Here is a 15,923-nt window from a genome sequence, read left to right as displayed (position 1 = left end):
TTAATGGATGAAAAAATGTTTGCCACTGAGAAATTTTTTCTACTCTTTAAATGGTTGATAGCTTCTGCGGAAAAAAGAAGAACTGCAATAAGCCACCCAAATTGTACACCATCTCATCTACCAGTATATTGGAATTCTAGAAATACTAACATTCTTAGTATTTGAGAACTTTGCTGGAAAATGTCTCAGAAGCAATGCTGGAAAATGTCTCAGAAGCAATGACACAGAAAATGTCTCAGAAGCAATGACACAGATATTATGCACAATTTTAAGAGCTGTAATTCAGGTTTATTCCCCTGGCAGAGTATTCTCAAAAGGAGTATCTGAAGCTTCGAATACATGTGAGAAGCTGACAATAGTGTATCAGAACAATTCAAACCACATAAAGCACATACACCCAGAAGACACAGGAAGGAAAAGTCACGGAGGTGCAACAGATACCGAGATACCAAAACACTCTACAATTAACCAAAACAATTTTCAATAAGATGTTAAGGTGTTGGGTTTTTTTCTGGTTGGGTTTTTGGGGTTTGGGGAGAATGGGATGGGGGTGTTTGGGTTTGTTTTGGTTTTGTTGGGGCTTTTTTTATTTTGTTTTGGTGTTTTGTTTTTGTTTTTGTTTTTTTTTTTTTTTTACATAAGGAATCTTAGGATGCAGATTAGCCAGCTAGAACACGTCATTTACTTTAAGAGACACATCAGCTTAATGAAGTAACTCAAGGAGACTTGCATTTAATTGTTAGTTGGGAATGATATACACTGAGCCTGACCCTCCTTTGTGTGCCAGATCAGCAACTCTTATTCTGAAGCCCTGCAGAATACTGAGCCAGTAGTGCTCTTTTCTAATAACCATCCTGGCTAGATCAGCAGATGAAACAGAACTTTAGATCAGTGGCAGGTCTCCCAAGTTCCTACGGTGCCATAGATGTACTAAATGGGATCAGCATGTTCTAAAAAACCATGATAATATGAGGGAAAAAGGTTCCACAGCATCAAGCAGTGCAATGCTTGAAACCTCATAATCAAAGTGACAGTTTTCAAGTGCCATTTACAATGCCCTAATCTGGAAACATCCCAGCTAACCCATCTGATCAACTATTTCACAGATGGAAGCACTTGATGGCTAATTGGCAAGTCCATTATTCAAACAAAATAGCTATCTGCACTTCTATTTTCTATATTCCAAGTCAAGGTGTAAACACTCCTTATACGACACAGGTCACTTCTCTGTCTCTCCTTACCTTTCCATTTGGATTTTTTCCGTTCCCCTCTGCCATCAAATATGTTAATTCAGAAATACAGAATCAGTTTTATTTTCCATTTATTGCACTAGAACAGTTGTCTGCACTAACAGAGCAATGTGAATGAGTCTTTCAAAATTCCATCAAGTAATGAAAAATTATTTCAACAGCATTTTAAAAAAAGTGTCATTTATTTCACATCTGGATTCAAAAAAACAGACAGGATATGTTAGCATGGACAAGAACTTGTATAGCTTGGATTATTGTTCTGAAAGTGTTGGAGAGAGAGAGCTCTGCTAAAAATGCACTTAATTTGCCCACACTCTTAAACAGTATCCAGTAGGATTGTCTAATAGAGGCATATGTAGAACCGATTTCACTAGCAAACAATAGTTCAGCGTACAAAATGAAGAGGAGTTTTGCTCCAAATTCCTGCCTGCTACATAAGTAGAACGCTTTTACATACCCCACAAAGCCTGTTAATTTATCTGCAGCAAACGTAACATGCAAAGTGAAGTATTAAATCACTAGCTAAATTCTGTGGTAGGTAGTATTCCAAGGGGATGAACAGGGAGAGATGGAAAAGAACAAACCAGGAAAGGGAAGGTAATAACTAAAAAAACCTTACATGACAAGGGGCAGGAGAAGGAAGAGAGGAGACCATAAAAAAGAAGGAAATCAAGGGCATTGCCAAAATCTGAACTCCCATGAACTACAGAAGGGAAATTAAAGTAACATTGTGATGTTTGGGACATCACAACACTTGCAAACTTGAACTGTTCCCCCACATCTTTTTTAAAAAGCTTCACTCACTCATTCTTCTTCTGCATATATCATGAGAGCAGAAATTCAAATGCCTACAATATCAGGCATGTAAGACACAAACAATTTCTGCATGAAGCAGCATTGCAAAGAAGGTCTTATTTATGGTATCAAGTTTAAAACTAAACACGGGTACCTTCCCATACAAAGAACACAAAGTTAATGACAAATTTCACTGCCAGAAAATACTGTGGATGGCTTATGTGATGCCAAAAGCTATCACGATTCTCTTCCTCCTCTCTTGTCCACCTGCTGCCCCATGAAGACAGTCCTTCTAAGACTAAAAGAGAGGAAATGACTCAAAATTTCTAAGCCACACGTCACTGGAGGGAAAGCTAATTGTTGAAATATCACGTTAAGATCACTTCCTTAAAGATTTGTTTATTAGCCACATGAAGACAGGCTTAGGGTCAATGGAATTTAGCACTGACCACCTCTGGACTATTCAATATTGAAGACCAATCAGCCACTCAATAGCATGCTGAAGGAGCAAGTAGTAAGAAAAGAGAAGAATCATGAATTCACCGGAAGCAGTTTTCAAGTGGAATACAAGACACCAAAGGACTTGAAAGTTGTAAAAACATTAATCCAAAGAGCACTTGGACAACATATTTGAGTTTGGAAATGAAGAAAAACAAACAAACAAAAAACCCAAACAATAATAATCAGAAGAGGTGGTTTTACCAAGGGGGAAGAGCCGAGTAACTGCTGTTGAAGAAGCTAAGGCAAGTCAATGAGAAAGAATTCCTTGGCAGAGATCAAATAGGAACTGTGCTGACCAAGCATTTGCTATTACTTGAACATTAGTTACAAAGCAAATCAAGCAGACTGTTAGCAAACCTTATGTGATGCAGTCCTCTTGCTAAGCAAACCCCTAGCTACAAGAAAAAAAAATCCCCAAATTGTGTTATAAAATTACTTTGAAAATGCTTCTCTTTTTCTACAAGCCTATACACACAGATGATTCTTATGTTAGCAAGAATGACTTACTCAGATGTTTTTACTGTGTTCAACCTTAAAAGCAAAACCTCCAAAGACAGAACAACTGTGACACAGCAACAAGAAAAACAAAAAGCTTTGTACAGTTGTTTAAAACACTCTAGTGCAAATGAATGGTAATAACTTTGTTTACTTTCTAGCAGGACAAAGTATGTCCAAGAAATACCTGACTTCTCTCTTCCACCTCAAAGCCATCTGATTCACTCTGGATTATCTCTCAATCATCAATCAATCAATATTCAGAACAGAAGTGATCTTTGAAGGTCCACTGAAACACTGTATTTTAAAGACATAAAATTATTCTTTTTGAAAAGCCTTCCTGCTGATTCAATAGATCAAAAGACTACAAAAGTAGTCAAGATATCCAGTGCAAGCAGCAACTTGCATAAAGAGCAATTCAGTTTCCTGTCTTTTTTTTTTTTAATCCAACACACACTCATCAATTCATTTAAGAGACAATTCCATATTTAAACAAACACAGAGCAGCTTTGCAGGCCAAAGCTGCCAGAGGAGTTCAGCGAGCTCTTTCTGAATGTTATGTTTTATTGTCTGCCACAATTTTCTAGCAAGCTTTAAGTTAAAGCTGAGAAATTCAGAAAGCAGCAGAGAGAGTTAACTGTAAATTTGAAAAACAGCTTTGATATGCGTCAAGTTCAGAGAGGACTAAGAAGTGAAAGCTTGAGTGATTAGACTGCGCAGATGTTAAAAAAATGAAGAGTCATGAAGCAGGCTGGCAGCTCAGAGGAACAAGAGAAATAACTGTTTAAGAAAGTGAAACTAAAAATAACTGAGGGCTGCTTGAAGATTCACTAAGAGAGCGTGAATAGAATTTTAGCTATAAAAAGGAAAAAAATTATGCACCAAAAGTTACAGCTTATTTGGCAAAACACTTAGAGGCTGTAAATCAGCTTAGAATATTTCACCAAATGCTTCAGTATTAAACCACTCCTTCCCTAGTTATACTGGACACAAACACACTACAGACAACCAGAAGAAGCTGTGGGTTTAGCAATTTCAATCATCCCAGAAGCAAACTCACACACACATCATGAAGCCTAAGACAAACAAAACTGATTCCTCTAGAAGAACAAGAGTCTGGATTCTCGATTTAGAACAGAGCCCTGGAGGCAGATGAGGAAAGCAGAGAAAGGCCAGCTACTGCAGCCAGCCAAGGCTACAAAGGAAAATTACACTGGAGCCCTTTTCTTAAGGAAATAATTCTTCCTACAAGCCTCAGACAAAAAAGTTCCTAATTATTTTTTTTCCCTGTATCCATAGTAGTCAGCACAATGTAATAAGATCAGCTTGGTTTTATTTTTGAAGACTGCTGGCCACACCAGTTGGCCAAGGAAAAAAGCACTAGAGCTTGCTCTAGTGGTAGGAGAAGCCATACAATGCATGTGGGTCTCCCACTGGAACAGGACAGCTGCCAGGGAGCCCTTTTTGCTGTGAGTAGACTTACAGAAGTGAGGACAACACAACAAGAGAAGACACAATAAAACACACAGATAGGTGGCTACAAATACCTGCAAGTGATAAATTCAACTCAAATTACCTCCCAAAATTTACATATACTTCAGTATCTTATAATGCCCATCACAATGTGATCCAAGGACTGAAATATATCATTTATGAAGAAGCAAGTGGGTATGCTCAGCCATTTAGAATAATCTTCACGTTCTGAAAATCCGCATTATTGGAAATTGATTTTTTAATTTTATTCTGTGTTTCCAATGCTTTTCAATCCGAACTTTAAAATGTTCAGACACCAATTTAAAGATTTATAAATATTCTGTAAACTCAGTGCCAACACAAGGCAAAAAAAAAAAAACCAGTCAGGCTGTAACAATGATTTGCACATACTTATATAGCATCTCTAGAGTCAGAGATTATTACTATGAACTCTGTTTTTTTGATGCTGTTTTTAAATATAATAAAAGGAATATTCCAGAATTAATTAATATTAAAGAGAAGATATCGACAAGCTATATACTAACCTGTCCCAGCCCAGGCATACCTCCTCCAAGTCGCAGAAGTCTATCCATATTTCTAGAAAAACAAAAAAAAGGAAAAATGTTCCCAAGCTCTGAAGTGTTTACTAAATTGCTATCTATATAATTCACCTTCAGTCACTCAGTATGTCAAAAATATTGGTGGTAATTACAACACAACATCAGACTTCCTGTTAATTAACACCACATATTAATTCAAGAAGCTGTCTTCCATGCTAATTAACAGACCTTGTTTTATTGCTTTGGTTTTGGGTTATCCCCATTTCTGAAGACGAACACTTTTGTCAAACTTTTCAAAACTTTCCTATCATTCAATTAATTGGGGGACTTTTGTTGCTTAAGAACAGCACCTACATCGAGGAAGTGCCTAAACCTTATTAGATATACAATCAAGTTTACTCCAATTCGTTCAGAAAGCATCAATAAAAATGTGAAAGTAAGGATTTTAGCATCCTCATTAGTAAGTTCTGCGCTAATTAACTTACAGCTTGTCAGTTATCATCAAAACTACATGTGAAAGACACTGAGCAGATTATGGATCTCTGAATTAGCATCAAAAGCTTTTTTTTAATGAACTCATTATACTAAAAGAAATACTGTAAAGTAAACATTTAATGTGTATATAGTTAGAACACTAGTGACAGTACAGTCATTTTATACATTTTCAGTGTTGCATGTGCCATTGCTTTAGTGCAAGATTATTCCAATCAATGCAGCTAACTCGTTACCTTAAAAAAAAAAAAAAAAAAAACAAAACACAAACCCAAATTTTCTATCTTGCAACTTTCAAAGGAGTGATCTCCAGAAATAAGAATTGTTAAGGTGCCCAACTATAAAAAAATTACACTGATTTTTATTTCTCTGCAGTTTATTCATTTTCTATTGTTGAAAAGCAATCTACTATTTAATTGTGGATACCTAAGTAAGGGTATCAGTAAGGGTCCCAGCTGTAACAGACTTTTATCTTGCTTACTTGGCTTTTTCAACTTCTTAGCTTTATACAACAAAACTCAGTGGTAAAGTAAACAAAAACTACTGAATATTACTTTTTAAACAGCTGCTTTCAGTAAACCAAGTCATTGCCAAGGCTTATAGAAATTAAATTGTACTGGCTTATTTTATTTGTGAAATAGAAGATACAAAGTAAGGCATCAGAAACTAAGATCTTAACTGCACAAGTTTTAATACAACACAACAAAGCCTATTCGGCTGATATAAGAGCAATTAAGAACAGCAAGTAATATTTCCAAATATATGTATATTTCCAAAATACATTCATCCTCCAAATGGATGTTACATTACACATATGAGAATTATATACATAATTTCAACAGACTGCATTAACAATACTAATTCAAGAACCTTCTTTTAAAATTAATTATGCAAAAGAACTTTGAACTTCTCATGAAAAATAAATTTGCTTTGTATATTGAAAATAAGAAAGTCTTTATGTTGAAGGTAAATGTCATCTCACTATTGCTTCTGAAATTTGCTAATATTTTTACTGGCTAGATACTAACAGGCTTTATTTCAGTTTAAGTTTAAAACAAATATTTTAAGCTTCTTGTGAACACACAAAGAGGCAGCATTTGAACCTACCACTAGATAAGATTATCTAACTCCTACTTTAATCATGTCTGGAATTTCACTCATTTCAAACAACAATATTTAAGACACATGGATCAATAACACTTGCTCTTTTTGCTAATTTCACTTTCCTAGTTTAATGCACTAGTAAGCTTCATTTGATTCACTCCCTTGATTTTGTAGAATATGCAAACCCAACAACTGGAGCCTCAACTAACAATAAGTACTTTCTTAAAGCTACCTTGGCACTATATGAATTAAAAGGGAGTTTATTAAAGGGTCAGTGGTTATGCTTTTCTTTTCAGACAGTCATTGAAACCAACCTTCTTTACTACAGGCAAAAGCTGCACACAAAGTGTATATACTTTTCTATCCTGAACTACAATAAATTCCAAATCAAGTTGCAGGATTTCCATGGAAAGGTTAAGTTGCTGTTTAAAGCTATTATGTAAGCGCATGGTAAATGGCTTCAATAAAACATTCATGAGTACAATTAACGCCAACTACATTTTGTTTTACGCCTCTGTGGTAGATACTCCTCCATTGAAACCCACAATGATTCATCTTTCATGACACTAACGAGGGCTGAAGAGTAGCTGAGAAGCAGATTTAAACTACTAAAATTATGATTTTAATCAATCATGGTTGTACATTTATTTTAAAAAACTCTTAGTGTCTACAACTGGTAACCATAAAACTGGTCTTTCCTACAACTACAGCAACTTCCATAAGCTTATGAGGTATAATTACCTATGTACATTTAAGAAATAATATTGAATAACAAGTCTTATACCTATTTACATTTCACTTTAGCAAGTGAAGTTACAAGTTACACAAACTTATTATTTATCAGCATAACTGGTTTTGGAACAACAAAATCTCATTGTCTTACAGAACTGGAGGGATGTAACATTTTCTACCTATCACAGACTAGCCACTGAACTGAAGATGTTCAGATTCTCAAGGCAGTAGCACAGAGAGAAAAACTCCACAAACCAGTTCTAAATGCACTGCAGATTATTTCACTAGCTCTGTGCCTTGACTCTGCTTAGAATTTTGGCAACTAATACTTTACTTTCTTATTTGTAACTAAAGATGTTTTAGTAGATTACAGTATATTTAGACCTAAACATATTTGTTTACTCTGTATAATCACCTGAAGAATTTAGGTTAGCAATCCAAATTAAAACCAATTTTAATTTTTGTTAATCCACTGTGCCCAAATATTATTTCAGCCATAAATTCCATTTATGAAATAATGCTTTTGTAAACCTTGTGCAAAATTTTTATTCCTTAATTAAGATAACTTTAGCATTTACAAATAAAGCAAATATGCATTCCTAACCTGGTGCTCAGCAAGAGGTGATCGCAGAATAAACTCAGCAGGAGCTCCCACTTTTTGACTATAAAGATGACGCCAGTAGGTCTCTTTCCTATAGAAGGAAATAGAAAGGAGGGGAAGGGCAGAAAACCATTAAAATTTAGAAACAGTAGCACATGTAAAAAGAAATGTTACATTGATGACCTACAAAAGGACAAAGCACCATTGAAGAATAACCCAAAGAATGCCTTTTTTTTTCCCCGCTTGTACTATATACTCCTCGGAAGCCATACATGCCATGTCTTGCCCAAGCATCTATAACAATGAAAGAAGTTTCCAAGTTTCTCAAAATTACATGGAAGAGTAAAGTATTTTAATAACCCATTTAAGCAATTTAAAGCTAATCAATAATTTAAAATGCTGTTAGAAACTGAAACTATGGTCCTTTATTACTATTTCAGAAGATTTTGCCGCAGCTAAGATGACCTAAACACAAAGGTAAAGAGCAGTCCGCAGGTATGGACAGTTTTCTTGTTTATTTCTGCAAGAGCAGCTGGTGTGACTGGGAAAGTCACAGAGGCCTTTACGTTTGCCTGAATTCAGGTCGAGAAAGGCTGCTTCACATTCAGTTTAGGAGTTAAAAGTTGTGTTATCCTCTTCCCAGAGAACACTGCCCACCAATCGCATCCACTCAATCATTTGTAGTGCAGTGTTGTAAAACAGATCTGTGGCCATGATTTGATAGACATTTTTTTCAATGTCAATGTTAACATAAGGAGCAGTGGGGAAGCTGCTGCTGCTGCTTACCAACTTGATGCTGCCTTCTCAGTACTGCCAGGACAGCCATTTGTGCAGCCTTGCAGTAAACTGATAGGCTAACAAAAATGTTGTTTTTAACCCTGTTCACTTCTCTGAGAGAATTCGCACTGCATCCCAGAAACAGTTGTCTTGGCATAACAGAAAAAGAGGTCTTGGAAGAGCTGATTGCTTCTAACACTAATCCAGACTCCAGAAGACATTTATGTCAAATCATTCTTTAAGCTAAAGCTGCCCAAAAAATGTCTTTGGTTTTGGTTTTTTTGGTTTTGTTCGTTATTTTTTTTAAAGTCACTGAGGTAATTTAACGGAGACCGTTCTGAACCTTATCTCAAAGAAGTACACGAGCAAAGGAAGATGTGTTCATCTTCCTGGAAAGTTAGAGGAGAAAGAACAAATCAGAGTTTCTCAGTGCTGACAGGCTGAGGTGGAATTCCACTAACAAGTCAAAAGAAAAGTTGCTACATTTCTGCCAGCTTTGCACAAGGAAATGATCCAGAAGAGATCAGATGAGACAGGACCACAACAGCCAGCAGTTATATCAGCACAGGCTGCCACAGAACTGCAACCAGTTCACAAGTGGGCTTCAGAGTTACAACCCAATTCAATTCTAGCCAGCTGGCCACCCTTGCATTCCCTTCCCCATTTCCTACAAGGATATTAGAGAAACAGATCTCTGTGAGCTTGGTCGGTTCCCTGGGAGAGGTACACAACATGGCAACCTACAGTTGAGAATTTTTCCCCTCTCTGCTGCAAAGTGCAAAAAGCTAGTTTTTATTACACTTACCTGTTGTTTTTTCTCTATATATACACATATATACTTACAGATAACACACAAAAACCACAGAAAAGTCAACAAACAGTTCACGGTAAATCTCACCTCCTTTCCTTCCAAAGTCAGCAAAAGGTATTTTGATAATATTTCCTTCTGTCTGCAAGGAAGAGTTAACAGTCTCTGTTTAAAGTGAAGCTTTAAGGAAGCAGGTACACATATCAAACAGTTCCATATCAGAAAATTGCAGAAGGCCAGTTATAATAAACTTGTATTTTGGTGCACTGCAGGATTTGGATGACATGCATGCATCATTGAGATCAATATGGTCACTGATGGCTTTTAAAAAAAAAAGTTAAGTAGCTTCCCTGCTTGTGCATGTCCATGATTGAAACACCTCAGCTAAAAAACCTTGGTCATAGGATGGTATTTAAAAAACCCAAACCTTCATTACTGCCATTTAACTGTCCTGGCCTCAAAAGGGAAAAGTCTGTGGTGATTAATAATGCAGTGGAAGTATACACAGAGCATCTGAAAACTGATCTGAAAACAGAAATTTTTTAAAAACCCATGTCTAATATTTGTTCATAATACTACCGTTAGGTAACTGTAATAATTGGCAAGAGTTGTCCATTTGGAGAGCTCTGGTTCACCATTCAATTGTTGGTTACTACCTTCAAGTCACTTAAATGTTGACTTAAATGCTGACTTTTAATAATGAAATTATTTTTCCTTAGGTAACATAGGGATGAAATTATATAAATGCATTATGCACAAATGTATATACACATCTAGGTATAAACCAATAGCTACTGTGCTTATACTTGGCATGTTTCAGCACGTATTTTGAAATCGACTTGAAACACAGTCTTAAATTACTGTATCTCTTTGCATGAGACACATGAGTTTCACACTACAGTGCACTATCTTTATCTAGCATTAACACTCCATGATGCGATCCCTCAACGAAAGAGGGTTCTCCTGGTTGACAACTTTTGAGTTAGTTAAAAAAAAAAATATTAGCTTCTACACACATGGAAGAGAAAACACTGGCTACTAAACTGTCCTATTAGTGGAGAGAGTATCAGGCTAGACTCGGGTGACAGCAGTTTACTCCACACTTTGCAATTTGTACACCGAGTGACTTCACACAAATCATTTCATCTTTGGTATCTCAGTTTCTCCACCTGAGACTACATACTAAGCTTTGTATAAGCACTTCCAGATCTCCTGTTGAGAAGTTCCACATAGCACATGAATTAGCAATTTTATTAACAGCAACTAAAAAAGTGGTTTAAGGTTTTTGCTGCAACTATAACAATTTCAGCTTCAGTAGGGATGATAAACAGCTACAAAGGTAAATTAGTTGAGGAACTGCATCTTGCAGAGAAACATCATTTCACTGAGAAAAGAACAAAAACTCACTGCAGGTAAAGTCACCAAACACAGAATGAAAGAAACTTGAACCAGAGACTTCACACGTGACAAGGGCGGGGAAGTCTATCTTCCTATATATTTTGTATGAAAAGTGGAGGAGAAAAAAAAAAAAAACAACCATCAATTCTCAGTAATCTGTTCATTAAAGCTAAAGATTAACCAAGCCATGAATGAATGCAGTCTCAGTAGTGCAAATCCAGAGCTACATGACTACTTTGCTTCCATAATGTGCTCAGCTCTGTTTCTGGACCATATAGACCCGAATCTCAACAGACCTGAGCCGGACTAGAAGGTAGGCAGGTTAGCTTCTCAGACTCTGCTTTCTGATTTCCAGAAGCACAGAAAACCTTATTCTACTACATTCATTGCTGAGTTGGAGTTACTGAAGTAACCCAGACCCAAGCAGACTACTCTAAAGCTACTTAAGTACATCTACACCAAACTTACAGGTAAAGGAAGATTAATTAACAAATCACACCACCACAGAAACCCACAAAATTAATTTTATGCTATATATAAAGTAATAAGCTTCTCTGAAATCTGCAGAGGGGGGGTAGACACACAACTGTTGTGGAATCGTCCCCCGCCACCAACTCCAGCAAGTACTCATCACACCAGTTTTCTATTATTCAAGATATCCTAACTACCTGTCCTTTCCCATCATCCTAGATGTTAGGAGATAATTGTAGCTACTGTTAGCATACACTCCATAATGCCTGTCAAGACTGAATCACTTCCACGACAGTTTACAAACTAATTTATATTTTGGTATTATTTAATGTTAATTTTGAAGTATGCTCTAACTTCTCATTTTTTTAACCATAGATATCAAATATCCCTGATGTGGCATGTTATAACAGCTGATGGAACACAAATTTCCCATTAAGCTATGGGCAAAACCTAGTTGCTCAAAGTCACGCTGAGTGATTCAGAAGCAATTCACTTGCAAGCCAATTTCTGGATTTCTTCACAAACACAGATCTTTTCCTTGTTTCTATAACACAAGCTCACAAACGGTGCACTTCTCAGCAGAATCTTCTTCTAAGTGTACTCCCTATATCCGAGGCATACAATACACCTTGGACTCACAGGGGGTGACAGCTTTAAGATTAATACAAACCCGTCAGACTTTTCAGCTACGTACAGCTTTCAAATACATTTGCATAAAACTTTTATTAAAAAGTCAATCTCGATCCTTGTTGTTTTTCTGGTTTTCTACAGTGTACCGGAAACAAGTACAGCTTTAAGAGATGACATCAGCACACATTCAGATTTGTCAACTGTTTGCAAGTATCCAACTACGTCTCATAGATTTGTTCTGAAAACGAAACTTCAGTCTGCTGCACACTAGAAACAGCACTGTTAATTTTGATTACCGCTCCTTTCCTACTTAATTCCCCTTCGTCTTTCCTGACACGAGTTAAAGATTTCTTCTCCTCCGCGTACCCCAGCCAGCGCTTTGCCGTCGCTTCCCCGCCCCACAGCTCCAGCCGTGCCGCGGGGACCGCCGCAAGGCTCCACCCCAGAAGCAGCAGCAGCCTCTCAATCCGTGAAGTTCCTCCGATGGGAAACAGCCCGCTGCTGCCCGTAGAACAAACGGGCGCTCGCAGGCACCGCCCGCCCCGAGTCTGCCGAAGCGCAACACGACGGCTGCTCTCGGCCGGGAAGGCGGCAGGGCCGCCGCGGGCCCCTGAGGCGCCGAGGCCCAGGCGGCCGCTCCAGCGGCGGGCCCCCCCCTGCGCGGCTCCCCAGGGCCCGGCCGCCTCCTGCCGACTAGCTCCGGCTGTGTACAGCCCCGCCGCCCGCCCCCGCCGCTGTCCGAAAGCGCCCAAACTTTCTTCGGGCGCCAGCAGCACCATCGCGGGCGCGCACCGCCGGCCCCACGGGGCCCGGCGCGCTCCCCGCCCGGGCCGATGCCCCACGGGGAGAAAACCGCCCCCCCCCCGGGGCTACCAGACCTGCCCCGTCCCCCCTCCTGGGCAGCGAACAGCGCCGCTCCCGTCCCCACCGCCCGCCTCCCTGCCCGGCGCTCGGGCCCCCTCTCCGCGGGCCCCACTCCCGCCGTCACCGCCACGCAGAGGCTGCCCCACGCCGCAGCGAGGCCCCCACGGGCCGCGCCGGGCCCCCGAGGATCCCCGTGACGAGGGCGCCCGTCCCGCCGGGCCCTCACCTCCGCGCGGGCCCCTCCCCGGCCGCGCCGCCTCGGCCCGGGCCACCGTGAATCAGCCGGATTTCATTCAAACCGAGTCCGCCCAGGCCTCCGCAAGGACTTCCCGGTTCAAAGGGCACGCGGCGGGGGCTTCCGGTCCCGCAGCCCGGGAAGGGGGGGCTGGGAGCCATGGCAACGCGGCCCGCCTGGCAGCGGCGCGTGCGGCCGCCCGGCCCGCGCTTGGCGCTCGCGCCCGGGAGCAGCTGCGGCCGTTAAACCGTCCTCGGCCCCGGCCGCGGGCGGCCGCTGCAGCCGTCGGCCTTCCTCTGGGAGGCGGAGCAAGAAAGGAGGCCTCTCCCGGGTGTCATGGGGGCGCGCAGGCCGCAGCTAGCCGCGGCGGTCCCCAGCGCTCCCGTGCAGGCTGGCCCCAGGGACGGCGAGACTAGAGGGCGAATTGTGGCCGGCCTGGGCCTGGGGCCACTGAGAGCCTGGCGACAGTAGTGAGAAGGGACCTGAGAAGCCCCTGAGGCAGTGGGATGTTATGGTCGCACCCACGATGTCCATTGTGCTTGCTGGATTGTGCACTAACAAATCCATAGCTGTCACAGCTACTTGGAGCTTTTGGGAGAGAGACCTTCAGAGGGACACAGTCTCTAAGTGACACTGAGTGGAAAGTGGCACATGCTGAACTGAAGCACTTAAACTGCTTTGCTGGGAAGTGCTGTGCGTTAACTTTGTCCATAGCTCAGAATCAAATTGCAGCCGAATGGCACCTGTGCTCACATAACTAGACAATAGGATGGCAGAAGAACCAACGAATACGTCATCAAATCAATAAAAAAATGATTACTGTAGTAGGAACAGTACCACAGATACTCCTCTAAAAAACAGATAGAGAAGAGAAGAGAATTTAGAGAGGAGTAATAGGAGTGGTCATATGTATAAAAACAGCATAAGCAGAAATGGAAAAGAGTGAGAATTTTTGCCGTACAAAGAAGACAAATAGGAGATAGTAAGATAAAAGCATGCATGCTGATGAATGATGCAGAGAAGCAAACTGGAATTTCTATTATGTTAACACAGGAGCAAAAACTTTTGTAAATTAAAAGAGGAAAATACAAGGCCGAGGAAATACTTTTTCAGACAATATGTGAACATGTTGTGGAACTCAGTGCCTCAGGAACTTATTATGGCTAAAACAATACAATTTTTTAGAAGTTCATTTATATCTAGTTACTGAAATACTACAAATATTTTAGAAAGTATTGGACAGCTTAAGAACCTATAAAAGCAATTTTTTAGGACTGTATATAAAGTTTCTGCCATGAATGACCAAGAGCATTATGGTTTGTTTTTGAAAGCTCCTTTAAGGATTGAGAATGTAATATTAGAAGATGGTCAACATTTTCTGCTCACAGACAACTACATGGAAGCAGGTGAAAAGGTGGTATGTTATAAATTATACTGAAATAACCTCAGACAGATATAGTCACCCCTTCCATGACACGTCAGCAGACTCAGAAGTCTTAGGTTTTTATACCGTGATGTGTAAAATGAATCAAAAGAAAGAGAAAGTGAATTACCATGGTACCTGCTATTCTGCCTTTTAAGCGGGCAATCTTTTTGAAAAACAATATTCCTATAATTGTCTCTTCCATCCCTTTTAAGATCTTTAATAGGCTGAGGGAATCACAAGAGTTAAAATTTCCAAAAAGTTCTTAAAAAGCTAAAGGCTTAAAATGTAGTTTATATTGTGGGTCAGTCATTTCTTTTTCATGTTACTAATGCAAAACCTATTAGTGCAGTTTATTGATGTGCCCACAGCCAAATTATTCAGAAAAAAGATTAAAGATGTATGTGTGTGTGTCTGTGTGTGTATGTTTATCTATGTATGTTTGTCTCATACAAAAGAAAACTTGCACCCTGCTTCAAACAGGCTGTTACATTCTCTCCTGTTTTAGCTTGGCAAAACTTAGCTCCTACAGTCTTGAGACTGTATTTTGAGACTTTTGTATATTTTAATGTTCTCAAAACTCATTAAAATAATTATGTGGTCAAAGGTTTTTTCTTTTTTTTTTTTGAGATTACATTAATGAGGTAAAGTATTAATTCCATGGACTGAAATGCATTATATATTTTCCTGATTTGCACCGTGTTTTCGAGAGCAATCCTTTTATTCCTCCATGTTCACTGGAATTCTGACGCCTTAATGAGAAACAGTCATTATATTTCGATTCTCACTCTGCATTCATGTGTCTTTAAGAAACTCTGCACTTCTGAAAAAAGCAAAAAACAAAACTATTTATGAAAAGTGAGCATTCCTCTGGATTAATGTGTATAATAAGGAAAACCAACATAGTTAGATCTTTGTAATTTACCAATACCCACTGACTTAAATGAGCTATGTCATTTCAAACCATGTGAAGATTTGGCCCTTCTCCTTTGAAATACAAAGTGAAATAGACTTTCATTGTTATTCCTAATTACAAGTCATTCCTATTTCAAGTCATAGTATTGACTTTTTTAATATATACATTTATTGTAATTTTATAAATAAATATAGTTACATAAGAAGAAAAAATAAAATAGGAGAAATATTTACATTAGAAAGTATAGTGAATTAATTGGATATATAGAGGCAGTATCATAGTTGGTACTTATGACAGATGGTATTTTATATTTTGATATAAAAAAGATATTGTCTTAATCGTATATGTCAAAGAAAAGACGCCATATGTTGTTAAACACTTCCAAATTGTCATTTAAT

General features: G+C 39.1%; 1 protein-coding gene across 3 annotated transcripts in view; it reads right to left on the bottom strand.

Moving 5' to 3' along the window:
- Positions 1-13,466, bottom strand: part of PSMD14 (proteasome 26S subunit, non-ATPase 14) — a 48,619-nt gene extending 35,153 nt beyond the window's left edge. The window contains exons 1-4 of one of the 3 annotated variants that reach the window (XM_075153084.1): positions 13,178-13,466; positions 9,679-9,730; positions 8,007-8,094; positions 5,060-5,111 (exon numbers count right to left, since the gene is read on the bottom strand). In XM_075153084.1, the coding sequence (XP_075009185.1) occupies positions 5,060-5,107 (48 nt within the window). In that variant the 5' untranslated portion in view covers positions 5,108-5,111; positions 8,007-8,094; positions 9,679-9,730; positions 13,178-13,466. Of the gene's footprint in view, positions 1-5,059; positions 5,112-8,006; positions 8,095-9,678; positions 9,731-12,453; positions 12,546-13,177 lie in introns of those variants that run through there. The other 2 variants (XM_075153089.1, XM_075153085.1) reach the window with 2 other exon arrangements.
- Between the last annotated feature and the right edge of the window lie 2,457 nt (positions 13,467-15,923).

The sequence above is a fragment of the Calonectris borealis genome, chromosome 6 (assembly GCF_964195595.1).
Source record: "Calonectris borealis chromosome 6, bCalBor7.hap1.2, whole genome shotgun sequence".
NCBI classification, from domain to species: Eukaryota; Metazoa; Chordata; class Aves; order Procellariiformes; family Procellariidae; genus Calonectris; species Calonectris borealis.
Note: the sequence above shows the minus strand (reverse complement) of the source record. Positions and strands in the feature narration are given on the sequence as shown.